This window comes from Lithobates pipiens, unplaced genomic scaffold (assembly GCF_037356315.1).
Source record: "Lithobates pipiens isolate NorthernLeopardFrog02 unplaced genomic scaffold, aLitPip1_a1.2 Scaffold_13, whole genome shotgun sequence".
Lineage (NCBI taxonomy): Eukaryota > Metazoa > Chordata > Amphibia > Anura > Ranidae > Lithobates > Lithobates pipiens.
Genome location: NW_027507718.1, coordinates 412,529,626 through 412,548,623, shown reverse-complemented (window position 1 = coordinate 412,548,623; position 18,998 = coordinate 412,529,626). Strand labels below are relative to the sequence as shown.

The 18,998-nt window shown below is 39.4% G+C and overlaps 1 protein-coding gene across 1 annotated transcript in view; it reads right to left on the bottom strand.

The window, feature by feature from the left end:
• Nucleotides 1–18,998, bottom strand: part of CORIN (corin, serine peptidase) — a 377,616-nt gene that overhangs the window by 115,111 nt on the left and 243,507 nt on the right. The window contains exon 5 of the mRNA XM_077477533.1: nt 4,211–4,392. Coding sequence (XP_077333659.1) covers nt 4,211–4,392 — 182 coding nt within the window. The remainder of the gene's footprint in view (nt 1–4,210; nt 4,393–18,998) is intronic.

Here is an 18,998-nt window from a genome sequence, read left to right as displayed (position 1 = left end):
AAAAAAAAGCTGTATTTATGAATGTCAAATACTCATCTTTTTTCCTTAGTACTCCTTTGGTCCTACATTTCCTACTGGATTAATTCTAGGGTGGGCAGTCCACTAACAGCAGCACAGTTACTTTGGAAAAACAAGGAGTTTGCAAGTTTTACTTAGTGTATATATGATTTTGGAGTTTACACATCCCCCTGTGCTCACCTCCAGGACTTCTCCTAAGCCTCTCCCATTCTATGGAACTCCCTACCCCAATCTACCAGACTAAATCCTACTCTGTCCACTTTTACGGGATCTCTGAAAACCCTCGTCTTCAGAGAAGCTTATCTCACCTCCACCCAACAACTGTACTTTCACTTTCTCCATTGGCTCAACCCCCACAGTTATTACCTTTTGTATCTCTTGACCTTCCCTTTTAGATTGTAAGCTCTAACAATATACAGGGATATCGACATAAACACACACACACCCACACAGGTGGAACTGGATGGACTAGTGTCTTTATTCAAGGTTACCAACTATGAAACAAGCAGGGCCCTCTGATTCATTGTGACTGTACTGTCTGCCCTCATGTTGTAATGTGCTGTGCCAACTGTTGGCGCTAAATAACTAGTGTATAAAAATATTAATGATAATAATAACTGTCCATTAAGGAATTCTGCAATTCAATGTCATAGCTTCAGAGGTATTAGTTTTACCAGATCCAAAAATTCCCTATTTATCCTACTGGGAAGAGGGAATCATCTGGCCTGCACTGCCCATTGACAAAGGACTGGGGCAATCAATCTCCAGCTTTTCTAAAACAGATTGGTTGTAATTCTCCAGCCAAAAGATTTGGTGCAGTAGAGCAGAACCTCTTTTTTTTTTTATATGTCAAAGTGGGGGAAAATCCCACCTTTGACAGTCATCACCAGAACAGCCATTTTCCTCCTTCTCCTTTTCTGGTGACAACTATCAACCATCAGATTTCTCCTCACAAATTGTCCAAGTAAAATTGTCACTGAGACATAAAGAGATAATAAATATCTCCAACCGAGACAAAGGCACCCAATACAGCAGTAGCAACAGTGCAAGGCTATGTAAAATGATCAGTCTAAGCCCCCGTACACACGGTCGGACATTCCGACTGAAAATGTCCGATCGGACTGTGTTGTCGGATAATCCAACCGTGTGTGGGCTCCATCGGATTTTTTCCTTCGGAATGTCCGACCAACAAAGTTTGAGAGCTGGATATAACATTTTCCCACAACATGATCCTATCGGACTTTGTCCAATCGTTTGTAGAGAATTCCGATCAGACAAAGTGCCCCGCATGCTCAGATCAAATTACGAGACCAAAGCTATTGGCTACTAGCCTGAATGTAGTCCCATCGTAATGAACGAATGTCCTCACGTTCCGAACGATCGGACTTTCCGACAACTTTGTCCGACCGTGTGTATACAACACCAGTTACGGACAAAATCCGTTGGAAAAAATCTGACGGATTTTGTGGTCGGAATGTCCGACCGTGTGTACAAGGGCTAACAGAGAGTAGTTGGAGTGGCATGGACCTCAAAGACAAAAGCTCTGCAACGTAACACTCAACCAAAAATGGCGTCCTATAATTAGCCTGATTCTAAAACTTAGTAGGAAGTTCTAAGAACACACAGAAGAAATTAGGGTTGGGATTGACAACCTTCCCCAAGTAATGACAGAACCAGGATTCCTAGGATGGATTCTCTCTGTTGCTTGGAGACCCCTAAAATGTATTTGATTCAACAAATACTCCATCTATTTTTAGTAGACTCACCTTACGGGCACTGCATGTCCAAAGGAAAACCAGATAAGGGTTTACCTAATATTGTTTTTATACAAAGCTTGTATTAGAGATACTTCATTTTGAAATGCTTATTCTTGTAATTTCTAGACATTATTTCTATAATTACTCAAATGATCAAATTATATAAAATAAGTTGCAAAAAAAAAAATAGTAATTCTTATGCATTTTGGAATAAATTTATCATCAAAGGCTCATGTTGGAACATATATAGCAAAAGAAAAAAAATGCATTGCTATAGTTTAATACAGGAAATCAATTTTTGTATAGAATGCCATAGGAAATTCCAGTGAAAGAGAAATTACCTCTATTTATTAATTTTTTTGGTTATCTAATGGCAAAAAAAAAGAAAAACAATTAAAAGTGATTTAATTGAACTTCAGAAAATACATTGAAATCGAATCTCTGTCCAAAACTTATTTAGTTTAATAAAATGGGAAAGGGTTAGAGCTCCTGTTAGGTTTTTATTGCTGCTTAGGTTCCCGTTGGGAGATTTGCCCTCTGTTTGTCCTGCTGATCAGTGGAGTCGCTAGGCGGTGGCTTCTGGGGCTTTAGCCCTGAATCTGGGGCCCATAGCCTCGAGTCTCTTACCGCAGGGTTCCTTAACCACAGGGCTGCGACCCACTATCAAGCCACGGCCTCTCTGCAGCCATGCTGTGGGTGCGGCGGGCGGGTGGCCTACATGACATAGCCAAGGGGCGGGAGAATGAGAGAGCCTGGGGGTGGGCAGAAGAGAGAGGTGGTGGTGGGCAGATGAGAGAGTCGGGAGGTGGGTGGATAAGAGAAGCAGGTGGGCGGGTGGGCAAGCAGAGATAACATAACCTCCCGCATCACTGCTCTTCTGTCCTCACAGCTGGGCCTCTTCAATGCCAGAGGTGCGGCAGGGAGCAGCGAGATGACATCTCTCACTACCCACCCCGCATCACTGCTCTCCTGCCCTCACTCAGAACCAACCACTGCACCTGCCTCTGTGCTAAATCGACCAGTTCTGCCACCAATGCAGCAACAATACACATTTGGTGCCACTGGCTGGCATGGCAAGTGACAATCCACAAATAGTGGCAGGCAACATGCCAAGTGATCAACTGCATCTGGTGGCAGGCGACATGGCAAGTGACAATCCCCATCTGGTGGGAGGCGACATGACAAGTGACAATCTGCATCTGATGGCAGGTGACATGGCAAGTGACAATCCGTCCCTGGTGGCAGGTGACGTGGCAAGTGACAATCTGTATCTGGTGGCAGGTGACGTGGCAAGTGACAATCCATAAATGGTGCAAGATGATTTTGCAAGTGACAATCCATATCTGGTGGCAGGCAACGTGGCAAGTGATATCCACAGCTGGTGGCAGGCAACGTGGCAAGTGATATCCACATCTGGAGGCAGGCAGTGTGGCAAGTGACAAACCGCATCTGGTGGCAAGTGACAAGATGCATCTGGTGGCAAGTGACAGTGGCAAGTGACAATCCACACCTGGTGGCAGGTGGCAGTGGAAAGTGGCAATCTTCATCTGGTGGCAGACTGTGGCAAGTGACAAGCTGCATCTGGTGGCAGGCAACGTGGCAAGTGACATGCCCAGGGCTCCCACTGATTCTGCATTATGGTGAGTTGAACCACTTCATTATATATTACAATGTAACAATAGAAGTAATGCGCCTCAATCACCCTGAGACCATATAATCATGGTGCCAGGATGATTGAAGAGCCATCACCAGAAATTGCCCCGACAAATTGCCTATGAAAAATCACTTACCACCAGCATCCCCCCCCCCCCCCCCCCCAAGCCCCACCGGGTGCAGTGTGCAGTTGGTAAAAATATTTGCAATTCAAGTAGTCGTCTTATTCAGGCACTTCCATCAGACAACATAACCAGGTTAGTTACTTTATATACCTCAAAAGCATTTAAGCAATATGGCTGTGTCAAAAACCCAACCCCAGCCTCTTGAACGTACAGTACAATAATGGAGCATCACCACCCTAATGAGGTCATCACTCTTCTTTCATTTTTTGTCAGCAAGATCTGATAGATTGACAGCACTGTGCAGTGTAGTGTTTGTTGCCTGTATGCCTCCCTTCCAGTCTGTGTAAAGGACAACGGGAAGCTAAACTATAGACTGATTCAGGCACTTATACTAGCTTTAATGGTGTTTTAAAAAATACATAACTGGCATAATATATCTATCTACATAAACCCCTGGTATTGTATATAGGCTTGGAGATTTTTATTTAAATTACTGTACATATATCTTCACCATACACAAATGTACTTTCTGTTGTAAAATACACATTTAGCAGTAATGTAATGAATCTGGCTCTTGACTCATATAACACTATATCAGATATCACAATTTTCCTAAGTAAACAGCATAGGCATGCTTGGAACTAGGTCTGCACTCACACTGTCGCCCTTTCTCATTCTGTGGAGAAAAGCACACACGGCTCATGTTGCTATTTTCTGTTTTGTTCTGGAACTGGGAACATCTTAGGAACTCCGGCCAGGAAGAATTCACCATGTCTAGCACTGGCCCACAGCCATCTTGTGCCGCCTCACAGAATGATCGGCATGGTAGCAATGGTTGACTGGAGAGAAAAAGAAGAAAACAAAGTTCTAAGCATAGCCATCTGCAATGAGAAAGAACATTGTTAATCAGTCAAAATGAATCTAATGTTCTACTTAGTAAATAGTTGGAGCAACTTTCTAATTATCCTAAAGAAGAATTCCAGGTACGGATATTTTATAGTTACATTGGTCCAACTTGGACCAATGTAACTATGTATATACAATACCTGTCCAATGCTTCTGGAAGCTGGAAATCACTGATGTAGACACCGCTACTCCATTGATCTCCACTTGCTTGTGGGTCCGATGGTGAGTGGCTGGTCTGCTGCATTCTGAACAGAGGTCGGCTGTTTGGCACAGGCTCCATTCAGAGAATTCTTTGCATTTTCTGAATGAATGCAAAACATTTCCTGATTGGACAAAGTGTAAAGTGTTACATCATCAACCAATCTCTCCACCTCCTCCAATCAAAGAATGCTTTGCATTCATTCAGAAAACATGAATCATTCACTGAATGGTGCTTGTGCCGAGTGACCAACCTCATGCATTCAGAATGCAGCATGACAGTTGCTTGGCACGGAACTCAGGAGAAAGTGGAAATCACTGGAGCGGCAGTATCTACTTCAGTAATTTCCAGCTTTCAGAGACATTGGCCAGGTATGGTAAATGCATAGTTATAGTGGCTTCAGCTGGACCAAAGTAACTATATATAAAATATCAAACACTATAATCACCACCGCACTGCTATCTTTTTTTCTTCAATTCAGATTACCACTATCTTACAACTGAGGTCAAGAGTTCAAACCTGGGTTAGCCATGCAAAATTTATGGAAAAGTGGGTACTGGGTATACAAAAAATTGGAGCTGCAATCTCGGTTTCCATTTAAAAAACTTTTTACTTCAATCTTCATGCATATACAAATAAAACTATTGCACAGTTTCGGACAGGACCGCCATCCTTCATCAAGTTTCATGTAACTTCATGAAGGATGGAGGTTCTTTCTGAAACTGTGCAGTTGTTGTATTTGTATGTGCATGAAGATTGAAGTAAAAGTTTTTGAACAGAAACTGAGAATGCATCTCCAATTTGTTGTTGCATATCTGGTGGAAGAAAGAGAACCACATCAGGTGTGAATCTCTAAAGAAAAAGGCACGGCAGAGGTGTCCCACCTTGCTCCTATCTATACACACACACACACACACACACACAGAAAACATACACATATATATATATATGTGTATATATATACACACATACACATATATACCCACACACACATAATACTATATGTATTATTCTAAGTAGAGGGAGCAGTGCATTTAGATACCTATGTATAAAATATCCATCCCTGTAATTCTTCTTCACAGTGTATCTAAACCCAGAAACAAAAATGTAATATACTGCAGCTTGTCAATCCTTAGAAGCAGTGGCTACATTCGTTGTATGCCTTCACCTGGTGATCCAGCTAGTAATACACTTCCTATCTTCGGGTGGCTACACTTTTATGGAGAAGTAACGTAACCAACATTTGACAGCAGAATTGTCAAATTGTGGAGAGGGAAGTGGCTAAAATTGAAAGCCTAACTCCAGCTAACATTTATGAAGTATTTGCTACAGGCTTTTGGGATCAAAGTTTAAAGGTTTTACTTTATATATATATATATATATATATATATATATATATATATATATATATATATATATATATTTTTTTTTTTTTTTTTTTTTTTTAATATATAAATAAAAGCTGACTCCTGTAAACACCCCTGTCAGGGCTAAATGGTTTGTCTCAACCTTCTAACTGCCATTTTTGCTGGGAAACTTTGTCTGTTAAAGGAAATGGAAAATAACACACTTACTGTCAGGATCATCAGATTATAAAAGTATGTTTTAGGAGAGACTATGAAAAACAAAGACGGGTGTGTTAATGCGTTTGGCAGGCTGGATCATATATGTCATTTTTTTGTGTGTTGCCCCCAGCCTTTTTTTTTCTATAAATTCTTTATTTAAGATGTTGTTTAGTTTAGATAAAGCACAGAGAGGCAGACACATGACAGACTGCTGGAATAAGGGCCAACAAGTGAAACAAAGACACAAAAATTGTCAATATTACCAATACAAATTACATGAGTTAAACAAACTCTATAGGCTGACCAGTACATAATGTGAAGCATAATGGTAAATGTCGTTGTAGACAAGAATAACAACATATCCTCGTTTCCAGGAGGGGGAATTAACATGAGAGAACCATAACCTGTTCCTAGAATCCGAAGGTCAAATCAAAAAAATAAGACCCACTAAGTGAAGATCACAAGATCCAATTGACAGAAGGAAGAGGGATCAGGTGGTAAGGCATATAAAGGATATTAGAAGAATTGCCCACCATCCCACTTTTTTTTAAATCAGGTAATATGTTTATTGAGACGTCACAGAATCTTACCTGCACACAATACAAGTACTTAAAATACACCATCACGAAAACATGTCAGTAAAACATTATACAGTAAATAAGCACATGGAATAAACTTTTTATGGTTGTCATCAGTTGATGGGGGCTGACTCCTTTTAGAATTCTCATCGAAAATGGCTGTTGCTATTGCCTGAGCTTTCTGAGGAGGACTGGGAAGAGGCTACTGAGGTTTGCCCTCTCATATGTTCTTTCATAGGGTTCATGGTGATCTATCTAAATTTAAGTTGATCTATAAAAGTATGTCGTGCCCTAAGAAGTTTACCAAAATATGGCAACCATGGTTGGATGTCTCTGAGGCATTTTGGCGTGATGTCTTAACATCACAGCTTAATTAATCAGAACATCTCCCCAGATGGTAGTTGGTGTGGAATGTGCAGAGGGCTGTTATGTTTTGTATTGTTTTATTTTAGTTTAATATCCATGTTGGAGTACTTTAGGGAACATGGTACTGCTGTTTTTGTATGCATGTGGTGTGGGTATGAATGTGTATGTATGTATGTATGTAGCTGTTTTTTTTTTTTGGCATTGTGCATTTTATAATTGCAGCTTTAGATGCTCTCACCTTCTCAGAATCCTTATTTCTTTAACTGTGCAGGAGCCTGGAGGGCGTCTAATCCCTAGTGTTTGGGTTTACCCACACACGCTGTGTATATACGAGTACTGACTATTATCTGCATATCTCCTATGTTTATTGAGTGCCAGAGTTGTTCTTTTTGAGTTTTATTTCTGTAAAAATCTATAAAAATCTATAAAAGAGTAAGATGCACATTGCCCCTATTCGTTATGGGGAGTTACCGAATAAGGCATTCCCTTGCTTAAAATACAGAATATCAAAGTATTAATCTATCCAATACTAGATCGGCTGGAGCTAAACCATGGAGAGGCTAACCGACCACCCCATAACTTCTCAAATTTGAAGGGGCTGCCTATATGCTAAAATAACAGCTTTTCAACCCGTAACAATGGTTTGGTTCCGGCCACCTCTGTGGTGTAGGGGAGGTCTGAGAGATCCAATGAAGTTGTATGAACCTGCAAGCCTAAAATAGGACCCTAGCTGCTGCCTCCCTCACAAACAATGGGTCTGGGCGCATGCCCATGGAGTGCAGTCTGGGTGGGGTGTGGCAAGCTCTTTGTAAAATATATAACTACGACGAGACATTTAGAGAGCATAAACTAACAGTTTCTAGGGCCTCTTCCCATTGTTCACCTGGTATATCACCTACGTCCCTTTCCCACTTTTCACAGGCTAAGCTAGGATAGTTTTCCAAATACAATCCCAGTAGTATGGAATAGCAATTAGAAATAAGGCTTTTTGGCATAATACTACAACTCTGAGTTTCACTTCATCCCACACCCAGAAATATGGAGCATTAGGGGAGTGTATTATTTATCCCACCTTCTGACAAACCTGTAACCTTAAAACATTTGATAGGCTAAAGGCAGACCACAAATTGCCAAATCATATGTTTAGATACCTACAAATTCAAAATGTCTTTCAACTCAATTCCTTTCTGTAACTCTGCAACTTGACTCTAACCCTCTCATGGAAGTAGTAAAAAGATCAGACCCCCAAAAAACGATTTGTTTTCTATATCATGCTACTCCTTTCTTCTTCATCCAAATTAGCTTATGAGCTTAAATCAAGGTGGGAGAGAGATGTTGGCACAATGGAGGATGAGGAATGAAGCGATGCTTTGAACGCTTCTAAGATAGTATCACCCAAACTATCTAATCACCTTACTCAAATATAAATACTACATCGCTCTTATCGGACCGAGCCAGGTACAAAAGGGACCACATTACTATGTGGCTATATAGAGAGAGAGAGAGAGAGAGAGAGAGAGAGAGATAGAGAGAGAGAGAGAGAGAGAGAGAGAGAATCACTTTAAGAATTTGTAATGCATTTTGTTTGTTCAGTCTATGATGACCTTCACTGCCAGATAAGAAGCAACAGTTTACTCCCTTTTTTTTTTGATCTGAGAAATGGACAGTCTTATCTAGCTGGTCTGATCCAGTACCGTCATGGCAGCACCCATGTTTTCTTTCACTATCAGTCACATGATGTAACCACCTACTTAACTGTTCCCTTGCTGTTAAGAAGATATGAATTCTGATTGTACTAAACTATATGGTCACACCTATAACACTCCTAGAACTTATGCATATTCCTACATGTAAATTGTTAAACTTGATGTTTGTAAGTCAAAAACAGTTTCACTTTTACTCGCTTATGTTGCAGAGAACTGTGTTGTGTCTCTCCACTGCAGTGTATGGAATAAACAGCACTGTTTCCTTTTTTATCAATTTGGGCTTACTGTCTCATCTGAATGTCTTACTTGGAGACTCCCTAACCTGATTTAACAGAATGGTGCCTTTCGACGCAGATACAGCATGGTGGGTTCCCAGCCAGAGAGACATGAAACTCACATTGGGCAGACAAGTGGCCACGGTAAGAAACTGTTATTCTTACTTATTCTGCTCTCCGTGGTGAGTAATTAGTTAGTGTCTGGGTTCCATTGGCTGAAGGAGTCTTATGCTGTTGATGAAATGGTGAGAAAGGTTGATGTTACACAGTTTGACCCAAATAACTCCTATATTTCACCTGTTGCAGAAATAAAAGAGCCAATAATAATTATCATTGTTGATGTTTTTCTTCTATGCTTAGGGTGTTAATAGATTTATGAGACTTGTTAGAAGATCTGACCAGAAGACTGTGGTACTGTGTGGCAAGTGTAATAAAGTGCCATTTGACAGCTAGTATGTGTGGCCCAGGGGAATAAAACATTTTTTAGGATGACGACCCACAAAATGTTAGGGACTCAAAGTGTTTTTATGGCTGATTGACAGAGTTGGATGAGAAGAATAAATGTGTACAATATTGGATTTTTGAAAGTATGCAACGTGGTGAAACTTTAACTAGTTATGAGCCTGTGAAAGTTTTTCTAATGCATTTTACTGATAGGTCTAGCAAAAGAGAATTAGACCAGACAATGCAAGTGTTATCTAAATGTTTAAGAAGTTTTTGAGAAGCAAAAATATAGCTGAGTAAAAAAAGTATGGCTGTGTTGAAAAAAATAAGTGTGAGAAGTAATTTTGGGCGATTAAAGCCTGCTTGTCTTTGCAGTTTCCTCACCCCCTTCCCTTGTTTGTATTTCTGTGTAAGAAAGGAGTGAGGTGCCCCTCTCCTTCACATTGCTGTGTAACACTGTGTGAAAAGAGAAACAAGCGGTTTGCAGATATTTTCTTATAAGACTGTGCCCATCTGAAGCCACAGATTTTTGAACATCTAAGTACTATTGAAAGTTGTAAATGAGAAAAGTAAACAATACAGAAGGGTTATATTGTAGGTACTGAAACTGAGGAAATAGTATGTGAGAAAGATAGAAGCCTTTGTTAGATCGTCTTTGTAAGTTTGAGAAATCATTTGTAGAATAGGAGAGACATTAAATGGGCATCCAGCTTCCCCCTTTGACCTCCCTTGATTCTCCTTCCTTGATGGACATATCCTGTGTCTGTGAAATGTTAACTTTTGACCAGGTAAGAAATGACTAGTATAACATGTGATGTTCAAATGTGAGTGATACACAAGACCAAGGGAAATGTTTAACTATGCTGCAGAAGTGGAATCCTAGTTTAAATTAAAACTAAAAGGAAGAAAAGTGGGACTTTAAATGAAGCACACAGCAGTACAAGAGTAGGTCAAGAGACTAAAAAAAATTATTTATTTGATATAATCCATGGTATGTTAAAAAGAAATTGTTTGTTTTTGTTATGCAGCTCTAGGATTCATTTTAAACAAAGAAAGAAAAGGCTGATTGTGGCCGACACCCTTTAAATTCCTAAAAGGTAGCCATGATTATTATAATTATTTCAATGTTTAGTTATCCATTCCAGCCTGCTGGATGTGATAAAACCTGGTTGTACCCTTTTTGTGCCAGTCATTTGAACAAGATAGCTGACTAGACAAGTTCTGAATAACATGTTAAAAATGTGACCAAAAAGAGAGATAAAGACCGTTTTCTCTGTCCAAAAGGTCACCCCATTAGCATCTATACCTCCAACAGCACCCTCTTATTCAGATCCTCTTTCTCCTTTTCCAAGTTAACAGGCACATCCTGCACCTAATATTGCAGGGCAAGGACCTTACAGAGGAGCTATAAGGGATCTAGAAGATATAACTGCCCCGGAGGAAAATTAAAGCGGTAGTATACCCGCACATTTTTTTTTTTTTTTTAAACCTGCAAAGAAAAAGGCATAATGAGCTAGTATGCACCGCGTTTCTTCCGGGTATCTTCCGGGTATCGCGGCTCCGGCGCTGTGAGTGGCCGGAGCCACGATATCGTCACTCCCGCGCATGTGCGCGGGAGATTTCAGTCCGGCCGCTCAGCCGCTGCCGGATTTTGACGGCGAGAAACCCCTTGTGCGCATGCGCCGCTGCAGTCAGCGGCGCATACCGAGGGGAATATCTCCTAAACCGTACAGGTTTAGGAGATATTTTTTTTACCTACAGGTAAGCCTTATTATAGGCTTTCCTGTAGGTAAAAGTTAAAAATGTGGGTATACAACCACTTTAAGATGAATTAGGCTTACCATACAGTACATAAAGAAAACATGAAAGTTGAAAAGAATAGACTGATAGAGCAGCTTACTTCTCAAGAGTCCGGAATGTAGAGCTTGGAAGGCGAACTGCATAAGAAGAAAGTTATAGCTCAAGATGAGGTTCAAGAAATGAATGTGTTTTTCAAAGAGAAACCGGGAAATGTTTAAATTATAATAAAATTGGGAATCTTCCTAGAGAGAGAAGAAGACCTTGAAGAGGAGGGTGACCACATTTGCTTAAAACTCATGGAAGAAGAAAAGCAGACAGACAATCCCCCCAGTAAAGGACACTCCTCTTGAAAATTATGATCTGATCCTGTTTGCAGAGGGTTTACGTCTGTACAAAGATGGAGTCCCAAGAATGGCATATGCAGTGACAACATGGGATGAAGTGATTGAGACCCAACTACTCCCTTCATCACTCTCAGCGCAGGTTGCCAAAGTGGTAGCACTCACAAGAGCTTGTGAGACCACAAAGGATCTAACAGCCAACATCTACACTGATAGCACGTATGCTCTTGAAGTAGTCCATGATTATAGACCCATGAAGAAGAACAGAAGATTCACAACTGCTGCAGAAGAACCATTTCAAAACTGGAAATATGTTCAAGAACTTTTTGAAGCAGTCACCCTCCCAAAGGAAGTAGCCATCTTGACGGTCAAGGCATATACTGCCAGAAAGACTGTTGTAACACCAATGGAAGCAATCATGACCTTAGCTACTGATTTTGCAAAGGAAGAACAAGAAGCCTGTAAAAGATTGAAAGAAAAGAAGAGAACAAAAACAGAAAGTAACAGAACTGATTAAGAAATTGCAAGAATCTGCACAATGACTGGAATGAAATCACAGAAAGGGACAGAGCAAAGAAGGACCAAGAGGGACTCTTGCGCAAGGAAAATAGAATGTGTCCCACAATGGCCAGAACTGTTGCCTCTGGTTGTTTACAGCATCAGGATTACCCCTACTTATAGGTCAGAGAACTTGAGCCCTTATGACATTTTGTTTGGGGAACCACCTAAGACAGGGTTGTATTGTCCACATTAGACTACTGTAATGTATAATGATTTCGTTTTTTATGTAATTGTCTAATACAAGCATCTAACCGTGATGCATAAGTTTGTTTTTGATTCAATTCCAGATCCAGATCAAGTAACTAGAACACGATTTACAAGCAGGTGATTGGGTCCTAGTAAAAGAACATGTGAAAGTACCATTGGGACCAAAGTTTGAAAGGCCCTTCCAAGTGCTCCTGGCAACTGCTACAGCTGTAAAGTGACGTGGATACATGCCGGCCATTACAAGAAGGTACAGCGAATATCAAATTATTGAAAATGTTGTAAACTACTATTATGCCTTAGCTTAATCTTAGAAGTCAAGGCTATAGAGGAAAATCACCTGTACAAATTACACATGCTAACAGGCATAAGGAGTATTTGAGTAATTGCTAGATCTATTCACATAGGTTAGACAGTTAAAAAAAAAAAGGCACACATCTGGTACTCAATTACTTTCATTTTCATTTTAAGCAATACAAATCTGCCCAAATACCAGTATGTCTAGAAATACCACAGATGTTCTATTATTGTGAAAATAAATTTTATGCTAAATCTAACTTAAATTATGACAAACTCAGATTACACTTTGTTTAGAAATGGTAAATTTTCATGGATTCAACAGATATTTTATTTTTTTTTGTCCTCATAGGAATCATCATTATATGTATGCTTGTTTATTTTTTTCAATTGTGCTAAATGTAAAATACAAGGATTACTACAATGGCAATTAGAACAAAGGAAGATGACCCCAAGGAAGAAATAGAGTGTTATCAGATTAGCAGATCCGTATGATGTCGAGATGGGTGATACAAATGAGTAAAGATAGGTATCCACATACACCCTAAGAAGAGCTTGTACTGTGGACCCTCTAGTATCATACTAGGTAGGGAAGATATGGTAGTGACCCCTTCATAGGGGTCAAGAGGAAGGAAATGAGTAGAATTAAAGGAGTCTTATAATGTTGAGTTTGAGACTATCAAGATTAAGAATTTGTAATGCACTAGACACAGAGATTTCAGTCTAGATGACCTTGACCGCCAGATACGGAGCTTTGCTTTAACAGTTTACTCCCTTTTTTTTGCTCTGAGAAATGGACAGTCTTATCTAGCTGGTCTGATCCAGTACCGTCATGGCGGCACCCATGTTTTCTTTCACTTTCTATCAGTCACATGATATAACCACCTACTTAACTGTTCCCTTGCTGTTCAGAAGATATGAATGCTGATTGGACTAAACTATACGGTCAGACCTATAACACGCCTTGAACTTATGCATATTCATGTGTATATATTATTAAACTCGATGTTTGTAAGTCAGAAACACTTTCACTTTTACTTGCTTATGTTGCCGAGAACCGTGTTGTGTCTCGCCACTGAGGTGTATGGAATAAACAGCACCATTTCCTTTATTGATTTGGGCTCACTGTCTCATCTGAATGTTTTACAGTAAAACCTTGGATTGTGAGCATATTTCGTTCCAGAAACATGTTTTTTAATCCAAAGCACTTGTATATCAAAGCGAATTTCCCCATAAGAAATAATGGAAACTCAAATGATTCGTTCCACAACCATTTATTCATAAGTCCTTCAGTTTGAAGTCCATATGAAAAGATTATAGCAATGTGATAGGTTGCATAATCATAAATTGTCCATCCACAAATGGCGGCCTCCACAAGGGGATTAGAAGCGAAATCCAGCAGGAGATACAGAGTATAAAAGAGAAGAGAGGCACCTCTAAGTTTAGCAATATGGTTACATTTAATGAAGGTACAACATTTAGCAACTCACATGGTTGATGATTAAAAGAGGTACATCTAAGTATGGAGGTATCTGGGGTAAAGTTGTTCACATAGACCATCCTCTGCACTGCTGGCTCTCAACGATGGCAGTCTGCAATTGTGACCGGAAAGACTACCCTGCAGTAGAGCGATCTGAAAGCGAGGCTGGAGCACTTGTGGAGCACAGTGCGGAAGGGACGCTGTCGATGGCGGTTCAGAGGATGATCAATGTGGACAGCTTTACCCAGATGCCTGCATACTTAGATGTGCCTGTTTTAATCATCAACCATGTGAGTTGCTAAATGTTGTACCTTCATTAAATGTAACCCTATTGCTACACTTAGAGGCAATTATGTTCTGTTTTATACTCAGCTGTGACATGACGCTACTCTTATACCAAGACAGCGCTTGTATATCAAATGAAAATGTATTTTAAAATGTTGCTTGTCTTGCAAAACGCTTGCAAACCAATTTACTCTCAAACCAAGGTTTTACTGTACTTGGAGACTCCCTAACCTGATTTAACACCCTAAAACTTGTACCTATTCAGACGTTCCATCTGCAACAGTTTTTTTTTTTATTCTTCACCACTGTCACCTGTAGTAATGAGGTACCCGTGTTTAGGTCTGTTTACTTTACAAGTTGAGTGCATAATAACCACTTTCTTTTTTTATGTTGACTTGTGATGTGTCTTGTAATATCTCGCTCTTATAAGGGATGTAAGATTCTGATATTCACTCACTTTATTGTCAATGTGTACGAAATACATTGTATCCCTTAACTTGTACAACTTTTAATAAAAGTTACTGTTTGAAATGAAAAAAAAAAATTTATATAAGGGTCTTAGTAGAGCTGGACTGCTGCATTAGGCCAAATAACGAGGTAGGGGAGAATTCCAATTCCTCCATACACCACTGAGCTATAACAGCGTGTTTCGGTAGTACATAGTAGAATAGCAGATTTGGGGGATACCAAATCTAGACTGTAATTGAGTAAATGTCACTAAAGCCCCTCTTTCAAAAATGTATGTACCGTCCCATTTTAAAGAAGATCTTTAATCAAAGCTACCAAGTTTATTTTCAGTGAAGGCTGACAAGAGCCTACCCTCATACAATTTTACATCTGTAATACCTTCAGGTAAAGCATCTAAAGGCCATGTTTAGTTTACAAAACATAGTTTTCCAATCCCATATCTTTCAAAATAACTTCTGCAGTCATCTCACTCAAAATTGATAACTTGATTGTACGGTACTTTATTGCAAGGGAAATCCTCTAGACTTTCATGCAAAATGGGACAGAGACATTCTGAATATGGATAATCAGGATTGGGATTACATTTATGCTTATTATTCCACAGCCATCTCTGCGAGAGAAAAACTAATCCGAATACAGTATTTTCATAGGGTCACCAGCGTGACTGTTCAAAATGGGGAAAAGGGTCACCCTTTTATGTCCAGTCTCAGGGAGCTAAATAGAATCTTCTACATAGAATTTTGAGACCCCCTATGGTTAGAACATTTTGGCTTCAGATTATAGAAATTACTTTGCATAACTTTCAACCCCCAATATTAGTAACCCAAAGTGGTTGCTATTGGGGGGTATTTGGTTGTATTGGATGTGCTCAAAAGACCTTTCTAGACTTGCTTTTATTTTATGCCCTCTCTGAAGAATAACATGAGACATGAGGTTGACCTGCTAAATTTAACAAGATTTGGGGGGGGGGAGGGGGGGGGTGTAATCATGTTTCAATGATATGTGAGAAACCTTTCACATCCTAACCATACTGACTACAGCATTTATACCATCAATTCTGTCCTATGGGTTCTGTGATACCATAAGGGCATCCAAGTAAGAAGGCTGTTTCTCTCTTTGGCAATGTTTACTGTATACAAAACATGGTTATACTAAATATATGTATACTATATGGTTTTATTTTATTCTTGCAATTCATAATCTCTATGTAAATTTGTGAGTCCTGCCCTCATATGTCTCTGTTTCATACAATACTTATGTGGCACTGCAGTTCTGAACTACAGTGTGTGGCTAATTGTACCATGTAACAGTACAATTTATTAATAAAAATAAAATGTAAAAAGTCTGATAAGAGTATCCAGCATTTCTAAATCTTTTTCCAGTCACAACACCCTTTAGGAGTATGTAAAATCGTGAGGCACCCCAGTCCTAAATTGCATTTATTAGGCTGAAGGATACTGACATCTGTACAGGATGACAATGTTACCTTCTTCTTGGCAACACATTGGGGAGTCCTCCTTCACAATAGAGTCCTCCCATCAAATCAGAGTCGGCCACATTTACATCACAGTCCACCCAAGCCCCCTTCACATTAGCATCCCTCCATTCATCACATCAGACTCACTCATTACATCAGTATCCCCATCTTCACATTAGTGTCCCCCCCCCCCCCATCACATCAGAGTTCTTTCATTACATCACAGTCCTCCCTTAATAAAAGGGCACCCATTTCACATCAGAGGTCTGAATGGAAGCATACTTCCTTATTCTTCTGAATCTCCACTTTGGATGGATGGGCCTTCTGCACAATGGAAAAGAATGATGCAGTGTGGCAGATAGGGGTAGGGCACTGTGCAGCCCTATTAACTGTGCTTCTCTCTGGCTCCTCCATTCTGAAACCAATGCCACTGGTTCTGGGGGGACAGCTAAAATCTACGGGTTGCAGCCTACCTGGGCACTTCCAGAGATCCAGCCCTGCTTTGAAGGAAGGAGCAATCCAGCCAGACATGCCTTCTGCCTGCAAAACTCTAGTTCCCCTAGAACAGACTAGTCAGTGTAAAAGCAGCTTATGCCAAAGGGTAGCCTAATTGTTAACACTGTCTATTAGTTACTAGATTAGGCTTTTTGAATCTTGCTCTTCGCATAAATTCAGACACCTATCATCCAAACTTACTAAATAAATTTCAGCAATGGCAAAAACTAATTAGAAAATTTTAGCAATTTTCAACAACATTAAAATGTTGCTCCAAATACTTAATGACATTTTCCAGATGTTTCTGTCCCCAGCCACCAATCCAGCCTACAAAGCACTACTGTCAACCACTATTACTTTTTAAAGTTTGACGCTTTTAAAAGTTTTTGTACAAAATAATGAATATTCCATGTAAGCTAGCTAAATATTAATTTTGTATGTCTTAAAATATTATGAGTTGGCAAGAACAGATTTTCATGGCTGCCTGCACCCTGTATAAGCTGTCTTCTTGTTCTGTGGTTTTCCTTTCATGCAGTGAATGAAAATTGAGGTATAATTAAATTGACATGTAAGAAACTTGTGGTTTTAAAAATGTGTATTTTAAAGACTTGCTGGTTTCCTTTTTATGTTTTTTTTTTTTAAACGCTTTTCTACTTAAATGAAATAACGAAAAGAACTGACATTTCCACATACTGATTACTGTGCATCCTAAATTGATTAGATTTTTATTAGGGACAAGAACTAGTAGGAAAATCTGGTTGTTTTATGTAAAAAAAGAAAAAGTCACTTAATCCCCAGAGGAACTTTGAAATTATTTTAAGGTCACCTGCTGAAAGGTACATTCGAGTAACCAGTAAATTGCAGAAAAAATATTATTATTATATTATATTATTATAGATTATTTAATAACAACCTTTTGCTCTATACCCCCAAAAAATTTCACTAACAATCACAAGGTGAAAAATAATAACAGTAATGAACAGAAATAAACATCGTCAATGGAAATTGTAGTGTTTCCTTACACCAATCAGTAGAGCAAAACACCTACTTACACTAAAAGCCAGTAGAAAAACACCCCCTTAAAACTGTGGTTCAGTGGATAAATGCTCTCCTACATTGGTGGTCCTATTGCGTTGCCACTCTTGAAGTGACCCCTTGCACTGGATGGTAGCAGAAAATCCTGCCTCAAAAATTGTGGTTGGAAGATCATTCTGTCATTGCTTAAAGTGGATTTATACTTTTGCAGTCAAATTGGCTTACCTTTTTAAAATGCTGTTTTCTAGTACTTAGTTCCCTATCAGTATATATACCACAAAAAAAAAAAAAAAAAAAATGATAACATTATGCAGTTCAATACAACACATAAAAGTTACATGAAAGTTGAGCAAAACACTTTGTAACCATGTGCAAAGCTTGCAGGGGGTTAAAGCTGGCAGTGAGGAAGCAATACATTGTTTCCTCACCACCTGTTAAATGCTCCCTGAAGATAGGAAGAAGACATGACGCATGAACAAGCCCTAATGGTTCATAAAGAGATAAAGATCCTGCAGCTTTCCTCATTAAAACACAGGACGTGTACCACCAGCTGATTATAATAAACCAGTCACTCCCATTCATAATGCATATGTGATCATTCTGGTGAAATAAAGCGCTATTGCTTCACAGCAACAAAAGGTAGGGCTCTCCTACAATGTTTGCTAAAATCACTGCAATATACATTGGTCACCCAGATGGGATTGTTTTTTTCCCAACCAAAGGGGAAATACCCTTTATTAAGTAGGAAACATGAGTTGTTCTCGGTCTATAACAAGCAGTATCACTTCTTTAGGACAGAGCTCCCTACATATTTTTATTTTAAATGCAAAAGTTACATGTGATGTTACAAAACCAATATAAGAACAAAACGAACATAAACGTGGAAAGGGAACTACCAAAGCACATGAAGTTCAAACAATGGCAAGATTACAAAATAGAATAATACTTACAAAGTTACATGAG